This window comes from Raphanus sativus, unplaced genomic scaffold (assembly GCF_000801105.2).
Source record: "Raphanus sativus cultivar WK10039 unplaced genomic scaffold, ASM80110v3 Scaffold1433, whole genome shotgun sequence".
Taxonomy (NCBI): domain Eukaryota; kingdom Viridiplantae; phylum Streptophyta; class Magnoliopsida; order Brassicales; family Brassicaceae; genus Raphanus; species Raphanus sativus.
The window spans coordinates 6,879-20,673 of NW_026616744.1; the positions used below are offsets into that span (position 1 = coordinate 6,879).

A 13,795-nucleotide genomic window follows, 5' to 3' on the forward strand; every position below is an offset into this window, starting at 1 on the left:
GGTCCTAGACGTTGATATCCATTCAAGGGGTCAGCCCTTACAAGGGTCCAGCCCCCACGAGGAGTCAACCGCTTTCAAGGGTCCATCCCTTTCGAGGTTTCGTCCCTTTCAAGGGTCCATTCCTTTCCACGAATCCGCGTGTCTACCTAGGTGTCTTTGCGTTCCGAAGATATGGAATTGATTCAACGAGATCTAGACCCTCCGGCTATCAATACGGTTGCAGGGCTCGAGCCCCGATTCCTCTATAGCTCTAAGTGGTGTGATCCCCAGGGTGGAACTATCATCGGTTCCTAAGACCTCGTCTGATCTGATTAGGGTTATGGTCGGCCTTCGGCCCATAACCTCTAATAGGGGATTCCTCCATCCTCGAAACATAAACAAAGCAATTTCTTTCGGAAGACGACTCTATGCTACTCAAAGATAAAAGCTGAGGCTTAAATAGATTAAAGTTAAGACCTCCGAGGGTCAGTACTTAAAAAGTCTTAAGGCACGAGGGCCTGAGGTTTAAAAAATAAAACCCCGAAGGGTAAAAACAACAACAAAAGCCCGAAGGGCTTAAAAGATCAAGAGTTCGAGAGATAGGGAGATTAGGCAGTTGGAGAAGCACCCGCGCCCTCAGATGGAGCAGGGGAAGTCTCCTTGGCAGCAGCCGCTTCGGGAAGAGGTGGCTCATCATCAAACGAAGGAGGAGGCAGTCCCCGCAGCTTAGCCTCGGCTTCTTTCACCAGCTTGTATCGCTGGAACTCCACAACCAACTCCCATTTGTCGGTCTGCTCCTTAAGCCATTCCCTCATCAGCTCCCAGCGAGCAGTCACCTTGGCCCCACTCACCGCCATCATCCTTTCGTCCTCAAAGGACTCCTTCTCCAGCTTCAGCCCACATAGCTCCTCCTGGGTCTCCTCCAGTTGACGCGTCAGAGCGGTGTTCTCCGCAGCAGTAGCAGTCTCAGCCTCCTTCGAGTTCTTCAGCTTGAGCTGAAGGGATTTGATCTCCTTCCCCTGAACCAGGACTTTGTTCTTCTCTTCCTTGAGCTGAGCATTCACGCTCTCCAGCTCCTTCTTGGATGACTGCTCGTTCACCATGTCCTCAATGTGGTGAATCTGAGACATAACCTGCAAATCGAACTACAATGATCACTACTCCATGTAATGAAGGAGAAAAAGAAAAGAAGCGAAGTCTTACCTGGAGGAGATCAAACTGAACACTCTCAAAAGCCTTTGGGAGATCCCCATAAGGAAGAAAGCAGGCACTCCCTGGAAACGTGGAGGAAGAGAGATCAGCTACCACCTTGGCTAGGTCCACACAAGGGTTAAGAGAAGGCTCTGGGGTCGAGGATTTCAGAGTCGATCCCAAGGCCCGAGATCTTCTCCTTGAGGCAGAAGGGGCTGAGCTAGTAGGTCCCTTGCGCTTGGTACTCTTGAGGATTTGGACATCATCATCACCCGAGGTAGTGGCCTTAGCAGCAGGCTTTTTGGCTGAGAGCTTCCCCGCGGTCTGCATGAACGCCTCCATAGCTTTTTATCCTGTGGATCCCGACATATTACCTGCAAAGGATCAAGGCAGTCAATGAACCAGCTCGCAAGAAAAGTCACAACGTGAAAAACTTACCCCAAATGCTACACTGCCTTAAGACTTCTTTGCTGGTGAGAAAGGTGGTTTGACGATGCGATGGAGGAAGGTCAAGGACCTGATCAGCAACTTCTTTCCCTTCAGGCACAGGCTTGCGAGACACCTCTGCAATAAAAATAAAAACAAGAACGAATCAGTATCGCGATCAAAGGCTGTTTGAAAAGAATAATGACCTACCCACTACATGCCAAATAGGAGAAAACTCGGGGAGGGTTACGAAGGCAAATCTCTCTGCCCATCTACTGCTAAAGACTGGATGACGCTTCCTTGCGCCTTTCTCGATCTCTCGAACCAGAGCTTGGCTACTACGAGGGTGGAGGTAATACTTTCCCTTTGATCCGGGCAAATCAGCAACATAGTACGAATAGAGCACCACGTTCACTCCTATCACCAAGCGCTCTAAATCGCCGAGGTTTTGTATCGCGATCAAGGTCCTCCAAGCTGGAGGAGTTAGCTGGCCTGGAGAGATTTCCAAATGCTCCAAGAGTTTTGCGATCAGAGAAGGAATGCTCCAAGAGTTTTCGGATATCCAGGTCCTGGGGAAGATCGTACTTCCTCCTCCACTCTTCAACATCTCTCTTTCCGATTCTGGAAACCGGACCCACCAACAAAGACTCTTCGGCTTCATCGCCGGAAGGAACGTACTCCATGACATCGAGATAAGGACCCTCCGCGTCAGCTATGGGTTGGGGGGGACTGAGAGGAAGAGTTCACCGAGCCTAGGGTTTCAGATCTATCTCTACTAGCTACGGGGATTCTAGGGTTTTGCTAGGGGAACCGTCGGACATTATCGATCTAATATAAGAGAAGAAAAGAGAGAAGGGAAGAAGACGGCTACCTGAACGAGAGGAAATCTTCAAGAAAGGGAGCCGCCGAGAGAGAGAATCTTGAGGAGAGTAGAGAAGAAATGAGAAGAAAAAAGACTTAGGTCTCGATCAAATGAAAGAAAGAAGGAGAAAACCCTAAGGTGGCAGACACGCGCCTCGTGCAAATCGCCACGCGACCAAATGGGCGCCAAACGGAGAAACTCAACCGTCTCTGGGCCTATTAGCGAAGCCCACTTCATTCGATCAAGTTCAAAAAGCAAGTCTCGTACCCCTTGATTCTTCAAGAAGGGAATACTCCATCTCTTCTCTTCACTTGAGAACAAGTCGAGGCATGGACCTATACGCTCTAAGAAGATACGACTTTCAGAGCCTCGTGAAATCAGTATATCATTTCATCAAGGGTCCCGGTCTGACCCACTGCGAGAAGATAAGGTACCCAAGAGAAAATTACGAAGGCTCGGGAAGTACATGTTATCCCTTGATTTCCACAAGCAAATCAAGGAATAAGGGGCAAAATGTTGGGGAAAAATATCCAGATATAAGTTTTCTCCAGTTTCCGGATAGGTCCTCGACTTCCAGACCCTTGCTCAAGAAGATACCAAGGATCGACCCCTGCCTTGGGTCCGACCCTTAGATCGGACCGACCCCTTGGAGCGATATAGAAGTTTTCTACCTAAAGGGAAACTTCCATTTATCCGATTATGGAAGTGTTCTATTACTTGAAACCGACATCTACAACTATAAAAGGGGAACCCAAACCCTAGAATGAGGGATCGACTTTCGGAGGTTAAGAGATTAGAGTTTAGGCGACTAGAACTAGGGTTTATACACCAATACGTTGTAGTCCCAATCATTATACTCAATAACATCTCTTTGCCCTCGATTTCTAATCTGTCATACGAATCTTCTAGCGTTCCGTAGCACTTAAACGATCCTACACAAAAATACCCTAACATATATGGATTCCAATACTCAATCGAAGAAGAATCACACAATACTCAATCGACAAAATTGCCACTCTGTAAAAAATATTGTACATTATCTTTCGGATGTACATGTGTACACATTTTCTTATACATGTGCATTTTATCTATGTAGTGTACATGTGTACAAATGCATTTTATCTATGTAGTGTACATGTGTTCGTATATATATGAAGAGGAGAAAGTCTTTGTGTACATTGTGTAAACAAAGTCTTGAATGTGTTAACATTAGAAGAAACTCACATTAAAATAAGTTCTAGACATTGTAAGGCTTGGTTTTTTAGATGAAAAAGACAAAAAAAAATGTTTTTTAGTGAGTGAAGTGAACTAGTTACTCTTATTAGTGTACATGTGTACGACGCTTAAGCAATGTACATATGGATATTGAAAAATATGTTCATGGGGATATTATTATGGTTGTACAATTCTTAAAATACAAATGTGTATGAAGAACTGATAGTGCTCAAATTACCCTGTAAAACTTACTCTCTCAAATAAGAGGTTCAGCTGTAGTACTTAGGAATCGGATTACGAGGAGCTAGATAACCAATTAAATCTAATCAATTAATCAATCCTAGGTGAAGTTGGTTTTAATGATGAAGTGTAAATAACAATTCCTAAAATGAGCAAGGTAGTTGCTCTAACTAACAATATGATTGTTGTTTAAATGATAATGAAGAGTGCTAGACTTAGGGATTTTATTCAGGAATGGAGATTATAATATCTATAAATGCTTAACAAGTTGCTTGCATGATACTATAGAACTCAGCCGCTTAACTCTCAGTGATGTCTCACTGGTTAAATAATCTAGATCTCTGGCATCAACTGTCGTACGTTGACACAGAAAAATAGTCGATCGATATCCTTTAGAGATATCGAGCGATACACCTTTCGCTCGGCGATCGATTCACCTGTCGGGATATCGATCGACGGCTTCTAGATATGCCTAGGCGCGAGCCGATAATGAACACTAAATCTCAAGGAGGGCGGTTAGCTCTTCTCCAAGGAGACACTAGTTCAAACAGATAATTCAAGATATCAAAGATCCTAGTGATCTATGCTCTAGTTAGCTACTCTAGAACAAGCTTATGGTGCAATCTATTTGATGAATATCACAACTTAGCAATTATAGTTTGGGGCTAATCCCACAAACCTATTTAAACCCTAGATCTAACAAGTAGACTACTCAGACATAGCAAGCAATTCATAATAATAGATAGATAGATAAAAGAATTGCATAGATAAGGAGTAGAAAACAAATGGAGTTCACAAATCTCTCCGATCTCTCAAAACATATAAAACTCTCTAGTCTCTCTCTCACACTCTCTGCTTTGCCTCTCAAGACTTTTGCTTCTTAGACTTGTCCAAAGCTTGCTTGCCGTCAAAAACACTTAGTAGGAATATTTAAGCATTTCCATTAGGTTAAAAACTCGTCAGGGGCAATCTCGTAATTTGGTGAAGTCTTCGTGAAGTAGTCGGCTAAACCATTTCGTCCTCGATATCGATCGACAACACTAGATGTGTATCGAGCGATTATAATCTTCTAGTATGCGGATCTTCTCAGCTACATCGATCGACAACTCTGGATGAGTATCGATCGATTATTATCACAATGTTGACTTCCGACTTGGTTTTGAATGGTCAACTCGGATGTATTATCTCTTGTACTCCAAAATGCTCCAAAAACATCACTTTATCATGAAACGCTCCTGAACCTGAAAACATACCTAACAGATTAAATATATAATAAAATACTAGTATACCATGGTAGAAAATGGGTGAAATCCATGGTATATCAACTCCCCCAGACTTACTCCTTTGCTTGTCCTCAAGCAAAAATCAGTAGTCTTTGGAAAAGGTTTGAAAACAGTAGGAACTCAAAAATTCAAAATATTGAAGTCATCACTCTATGGGTTTGCAATTCATATCTAAAGATCTTAATCACAGAAGTTCATTATGTCTTATCCTATCTTAGCAACCGAATTCATCTAGTCCACAACTTAGCAAATCTTATCTGACATTCCCCTCTACTAACCTCATTTCTTAACATAAAATAAAAGTGCATGCTTTACCTTGGGAGTATCGATCAAAGGACACGTGGATTCAACTCAAACAAGTATCTGAACACACATGTAGTCTTCTCTGATCCATTTCTCCTCTCTTCTCTCTTCTCCGAATCTCTTATTAGTTTCAATTTGAACAGGTTTCGACGCCACAAAGGTCATCTAGTCTATCTCACTGACATTTGCATTTGTAACTCGTACATTTTTGACAAAGTGTAGCGAATACTGGGGTCGCAGGTAATTTACCTATCCCTCGTTTCCACAATGTGTGATCATCCCTGAGATTTAGAATACTGGGGTCGCAGGAGAAACTTCTACCCCTCTGCCTCTCAAGAAATCATTTCAATCTTTTATAACATAAAACTTAGATCTTTGAGATGCCGAAGAGAGAGAAGAAAGGGAACCAGAAACACATAGACTTTTTACCTTCCAGACTTGTAAGAGGATTCCGATCCAGTGATTTCCAAGCCCCAAGACAAGCAAATAAAGTCAGTATTAGTGTTGGAGGTCAGCTTTGCTTCCTTCAAACAATATCAGCTAGTGTATATAGGTGACAGGTTGATCCACTTTAGCATCTTTAGTACTATCTGCAATCAGTAAATCTAGAATGGTTCTAAAGAGTGGTTAGACAATCAAATATAAATCTATATCAATGTTCTCATTTAAAACTTATGTGAAAAATAATTTTGAAAAACGTTTTAAATAAAAACCAAAATAAAAACACATATTAGTAAACTCCCCCCAGACTTAAATTACACTGTCTCAGTGTAACACAGCCGGAGTGAAGTAAATAAATAAATCATAAGAACTGAATGTAATAAGATAGAACGACTAAACCTGACCGACATGGTGTCGATCAATACGTAGAGATGTACGTTGATCGTTAGTAATGATCGTGTGGTGTCGAGCGATGTGAATGGTACGTGTCGTTCGACGGAATCATCATTCTACTTGGATCTTTAAAAACTGCAAAAATAAATGCGAAAAATAAATGTAAAAATGTAAAAATAACTTAAAAAGAAAATACAAGAAAACCTAATAGTGGGTTGCCTCCCACTCAGTTGTGGTAGGAGCAGTTGTTTGCTGGTGGGCAAACGTCTCCGTCATCTTTGGACTCAGTAGCAGTGAAACTTCTTGTGACATCATCTGATCTTGTACATCCTTGATGTATATTTACTAAATCGGCTTTGATGACTTGTAACCTTCTGTCTAAATCTTCCATGTCGAACTGATGTTGATAGAAATCAAATGTTGAATGCTCAGACAGTTCTTCATATTATAATGTGTCATGCTGGGCATGAGTCTGCCGAACTCTGTGTGCCAAGGAATCGGTGTCGATCGATGCGACTACATGTGCGTCGGTCGTTTTGCTGGGCGTTCTGTCGGTCGATCCAGTGTTAACTATGTCGATCGATTCTGAAGGTTGTCCTTGGTACTGTATAGCACGTATCTCGTTCTTCAGCTGTCGAGTAGCTGTGCATAAGCTGTTTACTCGTTCGTTGACAGTGTCGTCAATGTCATCACTTCCCCGTTGAGTCACTCCTCCATAGCATTCATAGCTTCGTATAGCTCATGTTTGATGTGATCAACTTCTGCTGCTGTGCATGCTCTCTTCGCTGGTGGTGGCCCGATGTCGATCGATATGGGTCTAGGCCTGTCGATCGATGCCGCGTTTCTGTCACGAAGACCAAGATGATCTTGAACTATGCCAATGTCTTGTTGCAACTCATTCAGCTGTTGTGACAGTGTATCCAGGTATCGCATGATAGGTGAACTGAAATGATCGTGCCTTTCCTCGTATGATTTCATCCCATCCTCCATTGCTGCAAACCTTGTGTCGATCGATGGTGAAGAGTTTGTATCGTTCGACGGAATTGTAGCATTCTGAACATGAATTTTCTCGCGAATTGTTGCCAACTCTTTCTGTAGAAGATCAATCCTCTTGCTTAACCATTCGACATTGTTGTTGAGAGGGCTGTAGACGTCTCCAATTCGTGTATTGATGTAAGCAATCTCCCATTCATCTCTTTTAGGTGATGAACATTCTGGTTGGTCCTTGGATGTAGTCTTGCCGATGTCGATCGATGGTGCAGGTGTTGTGTCGATCGATACTTGTGGCGTAGCTTCCTTCTCAAGCATGGTTCTAATGCTCTTAATCTCCATTCTTAGCACTGCCATATCACTTTGGAGAGATTCATAGCTGCTATCTAAAGGTTGGAAAGTATCTTCTACCAATGTGTGAAAATCTGCCTCAAGGTGTGCCTGAGCTCTCCATACATCAGTCACCATATCATCTATCTCCTCTCTGCTGTAGGGTACTGGTGGTGGTCTGTATGCATGGTAAAGGCGTGTATGTTCTGGAAGGCGTAAGCAACCTCTGTGAAAAATAGATGCTCTCTCCAGGATTCTCCTTATGTGCTCCTTGGTAACAGGGATGATCTCACCATCAACTCCTCTAGCATGTCCAAACTCATCTCTGTGGACACCAAATTCATCCTTTGCTTCCCATTTGAATCTTCTGGATCCGTTGGAATCAAAGGCACGTCGCCCAAACTCCAAACGTCTGTCGGGCAATCTGATTCTTGCTCTGTCGATCGATCTGGGTAACTCGCCGTCAATCGATGGTGATGAAACGATATCGACCGATGGTGAACTCCTAGGTTGACCAAAACTTTGAGGAACTGTATCCTCTCTCATGGTGACGTGGTGGTTGTCTTGGACGTGAGTTAGGATGTCTGGATGGCCACGTCGCTGTGTGAACAGGTTTTCTGGTCCATTGGCAACTTGAAGGATGTCTGCTATGTCTTCTCTGGTTATGTGCAGAACTCTTCCATCCAGTGCTCTTGCAAAGCCATCTGTGTCCCTGAAAATACCAAATTCATCAGGTGTTAGTGAAACATTCCTGATATCATATGGATCATGAAATCGAGATTGAGCTCTGGTAAGGGCATCGATCGATGGTGCAGTGATGGTGGCCATTGATGGTGATCGTCTAGCTCCATGGTTGGATCGATTGTTCTTGGTGTTGCAGTCCTCCATGGTTATGTTGCTAGTTGCTGGAAGCTGCTGGGTAAAAGTTGTTGAAGTTTGAAATTTTGTGGCTTGTGTTGACAACCTTATATACCCATCTGTTGTCCTAATCGGTGAAATTCCGATTTTGTCCTTTAAGTCGTCTGGATCAATATCGATCGATGTGATGCTGGCGATGTCGATCGATGGACGATGTCGTTTTGCTGGATGAAGTAGATAATCGATCGATGGTGGACGGTGGATGTCGATCGATTTGGGGAAACGATTTGCAAATCTATCATTCTCCATGTAGTTTTCCCAAGCTCTTTCATCCCAATAATCTTCATCATATTCTTCAATGTGGTTTTCACTTTGGGAAGATCTGGCTATATCTAATGCAAAACTTTCATGAAATCCACTATCTGCCCAACTTCTTACTGAGTAATCATCTTCTTTTCTGTTGGGTGGGATGGCGAAATTTGGATAGCAATGATCTGGTAAGTCGAGTTCATCATCTGGTGTGCGTCTGTCGATCGATGGTCCATGGTTGGTGTCGATCTCTTCTGACTCGCTGGTGTCGATCGATGATGTAGAGATGTTGTCGATCGATCCCGAGTACTCTGTCTCATACTCTACTTCACAATGAAAAACTGCAATGATACCAAGATCATCTTCTTTTTCCACGGTTTTGGTTGGTGGTTTGCCAAGTTTGACAGGGTCGTAGTGGATATCTGGATCTATCATAGTCAAGCACATCCTGTTGGTGTTCATGTCACATATAGCTCCTACTGTAGCCATAAATGCTTTTCCATGTAAGAGGAAAGAGTTCCAATTTAACTTGATGTTTAGGACATGAAAATTCACAGGGACAATGGCATTACCAATCTGCATTTCCAGGTCTCTGATCAAGCCTCCAGAATATTTCTGAGTGTAGTCCACAAATGTGAAGATCTCTAGTGAAAGCTCTACTTTCAGACCCAGATGGTCTGCCATAACCTTTGGTAAAATGCTGACTAATGAACCAGTGTCACATAGTGCATGAGGAAACTCAATCCCTTGTACTACACAAGGTATTGCAAACTTCCTAGGATCACTCTTCTTCTTCAATGTAATCCTTTTCCTCATATCTTCTCTGACATTGTCAAACCTTCTTCTAATGTCATTTTCAGTCTCTCTTGTATTAGGGTATTTTTGTGTAGGATCGTTTTAGTACTACGGAACACTAGAGAATTTGTATATAAGAGTTATAAATCAAGAGCAAAGAGATGTTATTGAGTATGTTCTTTGGGACTACAACGTATTGGTGTATAAACCCTAGTTCTAGTCGGCTAAACTCTAATCTCTAAGTCTCGAGTCGTCGATCCCTCATTCTAAGGTTTGGGCTCCCCTTTTATAGTTGTAGATGTCGGCTTCAAATAATAGAACTCTTCCATAATCGGAAAATGGAAGTTTCCCCTTAGGCGGAAAACTACTATTTTGCTTCAAGGGGTCGGTCCGATCAAGGGGGTCGGACCTAAGGCAGGGGTCGGTCACTGGTTTCTCCTTGAGCAAGGGTCCGGAAGTCGAGGACCTATCCGGAAGCTGGAGAAAACTTATGTCTGAATATTTTTCCCTAACAATTTGCCCCTTATCCCTTGATTTTCTCGTGTAAATCAAGGGATAACATGTGCTTCTTGAACCTTGGTAGTTTTCTCTTAGGACGGAGTATTCCTTGGACACCTTGTCTTCTTGCAATGGGTCAGGCCGGGCCCCTTAATGAAGATTGAGATATTTTAGCAGAGTACGATCCGTGCTGTAAAGCGAATGTCCTATCGTGAAAAAGGAAACTAGGAGAAACCCTAGCCGCTATGCCGATAGCCTTTGACGGTGAGATCTCCTTGGCATGATTTTTGGAAATTTTCCGAAAAATAAATATAGGAGAATTTCTGATTTTTTCCCTTCCTTCCTTTTTTTTTTGATGAACATTTTTTGCCGACTTTCCTTTCCCCTTTTGTGGTTAAATGGAAAATCCTTCCAGGTATATATACGAATGTTCTGGCGCCTTTCAATGACATAGATCCGAGTCCGAATCATCACCCTTGCTTGAGAAGAATGTCGAACGACCAGACCCACTTCGGAGCGATTCCAGCTTCTCATGTCGGTGGTCACGCTAGGCCTCGATACCTGTTCGGTGATCCCTTTGCCTCGCCTATTCTGACTCCAGGAGCGACTTCGAGAGTGGGTAGTGAAGACGCTCCCATGGCTCCCTTGCGGCAGTGTCGCTTTTGTTCTTTTGGTGATGAGGGCGAGGATGGTCCGATATCGGACATCAGGCAGGAAGATATGATAGGGATCCGCAGAAAGTATTCTCTTCCTGACTTGGTGGAACTACGATGTGCGGGTTAATTCGAACGTGCTCGTGATGGAGGTACCGACGAGATAGCCATCTTCGAGGCGTACCTAGAAGCAGGCTTCAGGGGGGACATCCTTGCCCTGGTCGCGGAAGTAGCATCTTACTTTGGGGTCTCTCCTTCGCAGTTCACGCCAGCAACGTGGTGTACCTTGATGGCGATTCAAGTGTTGGGTGAATTTCACAGTATGCCCTTCGGACTACCTGAAATTTTGTACTCCTACTCCTTCCTTCCCTTATCGAACAAGAAAGATTTTTATCAGATCTGGTCGCGTGATGGTGAGCCTTTGGTAGACGAACCTCCTAGGGGAGTCCGGGGGAGTTTTCCCTCAAATGAATTTTGGAACATGAGATATGTGTTCATGAAGGTTAATGGTGTTCCGCGCTATCCTCTCTTTTGGCGATCCGTCGGTATACCTTTTTTTTATTTTTAAGATAACCTTTGCGTTGCTATCCCACCTTACGTAATGTTTTTGCGGAGATATTTCGGCCGGTATTCCCTGCTGGCAAGGTTATGGTGAAGCTGGCAAGGGGCATTCCCAGGCGATACCGTTGGATTCTATTTTTGATGAGCCGGATGTCTTTGCGCCACAATCGCATTTCGGGTAAGGCAGCTCTTCTTTCTCTTAAACAGTCACGAAGCAGTTATGACCCTTTGCTCTGCTGACCTTTAGGTGGGATTCCTGGAGCTTCGATATCATCGGTGTATAATGAATATTGTAGGGCCAATCCTCAGAGGAGACGGTCTTACGCATCGCCTTCTTTTGTCTCCTCCGTTACGACTTCCTCGACCCTAAGGAACACATGAAATAACAGATATTTTGGTCCACACCGACGTGTTTCTCCGCACGAGGAGATCCTCTTCCTTCGTAACCAGCTTCGAGAGGTGATAACTCATCAAGCTTTGACCGTGCAGCGGGCCCGTGAGCAAGCTCGTTGGGAGCTCGTGAAGGAGTGGTCGGAGAGGAATATCAACCGCTGGGGACCTATTGGAGGGCCTATCCAAGGTTCAGTGAATGAGAGAGGTAGACTTGATGCTTTTCCTCCGGCACCGCATCATCCGAAGCCCTGAAGTGTTTTTTCCGTTTATGCTTTATTCTATATTATAATTTCTTTCGCCGGGCTTTTGATGATTTTGTAACCGAATAAGGACTTCTGATAGCATAATAATAATACTTATCATTTTCGCCTTTTTCTGTTGTATTCACTTCTCGGATTCACGCCTTCATAATTCTCCAGCTCTATCTTCCGATTAGAACGGTTCGTAGGGGCTTTGAGCACAATCTCCTAGGCGGAGTTTTAAGGTCTAGGATTGGGATCCTGTTGCGGCACCAACAGCCCAGGGGTACAGCCCTTGTCGAGCAAACTTCGTATCTTCAGAATACAAGGACGTCTAGATAGACTTGTAGATTTGTTGGAAGGGATGGACCCTTGGAAGGATCAAAGTCTTGTAAGGGTTGTCCCCATATGAGGGCCGGAGCCCTGTAAGGGTTGACCCCTTGGAAGGATATCAATGAAAGATCCATTAAAAACCTGAGTTTTAGTTTTGGAATGAAAGATCCTTGCTTAGAACCCTAGAGTTCTAGCTTGGTTTGAACCCCGGGGTTCTTGAGCATTAGAACCTGGAAGTTCTTAAGACCCTGAACCTTGAGGTCCCTTACCTAGGCCTGAAGGCCGTTTTATTGAACCCGAAGGTTTGCTCATTGAACCATGAGGTTTCTGAGTGTTGGGGTTTAATCCTTAGATCCGGGGACCGTGATTAAACCCTATGGATACCTCGAACCCGGAGGTTGATGCTTTTGAACCATGAGGTTCTTGGCAAACCCGAAGGTTGGTATTTGGATTCAAAGATCCTTGATCCCTGAGGTTCTTATTATATCCGAAGATCAGTTAGACCCGAAGGTCCTTGATCAACCCTTGGGTGATCTTGAATCCGGAGATTCCTTACAGGCCCGGAGACTGTATTGAACTCGGAGGCTCTTTTATAGACCCAAAGGCCGTACTGAACCCTTAGGTTTGTCATAGACACTGAGGCCGTATGCGTTATGGGAGATTTGTGATCGTATTCGGCTCCCCATGGGGGAACCACTACCGATCTGTTGTTGCGAAACCGCACTCTGCCACCCGGAAGTATAGGCCACTCTTGTGAATCTCAATGCTGCACTCTACCTTTCTACAGAAAAGGTCACGCTCAGACTTACTGTGGTCTGGCGTGGGCCTGCCCCGCGGAGCGACTTCACACCAGACACACTACTTTCCACGTCTGGATAAGTATTAAATTTTGGTGCTAACCGGTATTTTCGCATTTTTTCTGCCTGCATATCAGCCGTCAGCATCTGATTACAGTACTTTGCAGTGTACGTCATGCCCCCTGCGTGTATTTAGCTCGTAGCGTCTTTAACACATGGTTTGGGTAACACTAGTACGGTGGTCCCCACGTAACTTTTGGACTTATAGCCTTTACGTAGGGCCCGAGGTGCAGACAATGTAATCACGTTAGTCATGGGGAGTTCCGAAACGTGTGATCACGTTAGTCCATAGGAATTTCCTCATCTGGAGATCCGTTATCTTGACTAGTGCTTCAGCTTCTACCCACTTCGTGAAGTAATCGGTCACGACTAGGAGAAAGATCTTTTGCCCTGGTGCCATAGGGAATTTCCCTACGATGTCAATGCCCCACTTTCGGAAGGGCCAAGGAGAACTTAGCGATTTGAGGTTCTCTGGTGGAAGGTTGGAGACTGGTGAGTGCTTCTGGCATTGGCTATAGAGGTTGGCTTGTTTGAGGGAGTCTCTCGCCATGGTTGGCCAGTAGTATCCAGCCATTCTGGCTCTGAGTACCAGGCTCCGACCACTAGAATGGGAACCACACTCTCCTTCGTGAAGCTCTTCTAGTAT

At 44.1% G+C, this 13,795-nt stretch overlaps 2 protein-coding genes across 6 annotated transcripts; both read right to left on the minus strand.

The window, feature by feature from the left end:
• Positions 1-414: 414 nt before the first annotated feature.
• Positions 415-4,516, minus strand: LOC130504221 (uncharacterized). Its single transcript, XM_056998811.1, has 4 exons — positions 1,807-4,516; positions 1,609-1,734; positions 1,183-1,544; positions 415-1,112 (listed from the first exon to the last, which is right to left on the minus strand). Exons 3-4 carry the CDS (start codon positions 1,510-1,512, stop codon positions 588-590), a joined length of 855 nt encoding a protein of 284 aa, XP_056854791.1. The 5' UTR covers positions 1,513-1,544; positions 1,609-1,734; positions 1,807-4,516; the 3' UTR covers positions 415-587.
• Positions 4,517-4,656: 140 nt separating this feature from the next.
• LOC130504220 (uncharacterized) lies at positions 4,657-9,652 on the minus strand. 5 transcript variants are annotated; one of them, XM_056998809.1, is made up of 2 exons: positions 6,345-9,652; positions 4,657-6,089 (listed from the first exon to the last, which is right to left on the minus strand). In XM_056998809.1, the coding sequence occupies exon 1, from the start codon at positions 9,634-9,636 to the stop codon at positions 7,039-7,041; it is 2,598 nt and encodes an 865-aa protein (XP_056854789.1). In that variant the 5' UTR covers positions 9,637-9,652; the 3' UTR covers positions 4,657-6,089; positions 6,345-7,038. The 5 variants fall into 5 exon arrangements, with proteins under 5 accessions (XP_056854789.1, XP_056854790.1, XP_056854788.1 ...); XM_056998810.1 differs by having other exon boundaries at positions 4,657-5,154; positions 5,929-9,652; XM_056998808.1 differs by having other exon boundaries at positions 4,657-5,824; positions 5,929-9,652.
• Between the last annotated feature and the right edge of the window lie 4,143 nt (positions 9,653-13,795).

What these genes read in the sequence shown, in the direction of transcription:
- LOC130504221 (XM_056998811.1), bottom strand. Translation starts at nt 1,512, where the DNA reads ATGGAGGCGTTCATGCAGACCGCGGGGAAGCTCTCAGCCAAAAAGCCT. An exon ending in TTCAGTTTGATCTCCTCCAG is followed by an intron (nt 1,113 to 1,182) that starts GTAAGACTTCGC and finishes TTCGATTTGCAG; the next exon opens with GTTATGTCTCAGATTCACCA.
- LOC130504220 (XM_056998809.1), bottom strand. Translation starts at nt 9,636, where the DNA reads ATGAGGAAAAGGATTACATTGAAGAAGAAGAGTGATCCTAGGAAGTTT.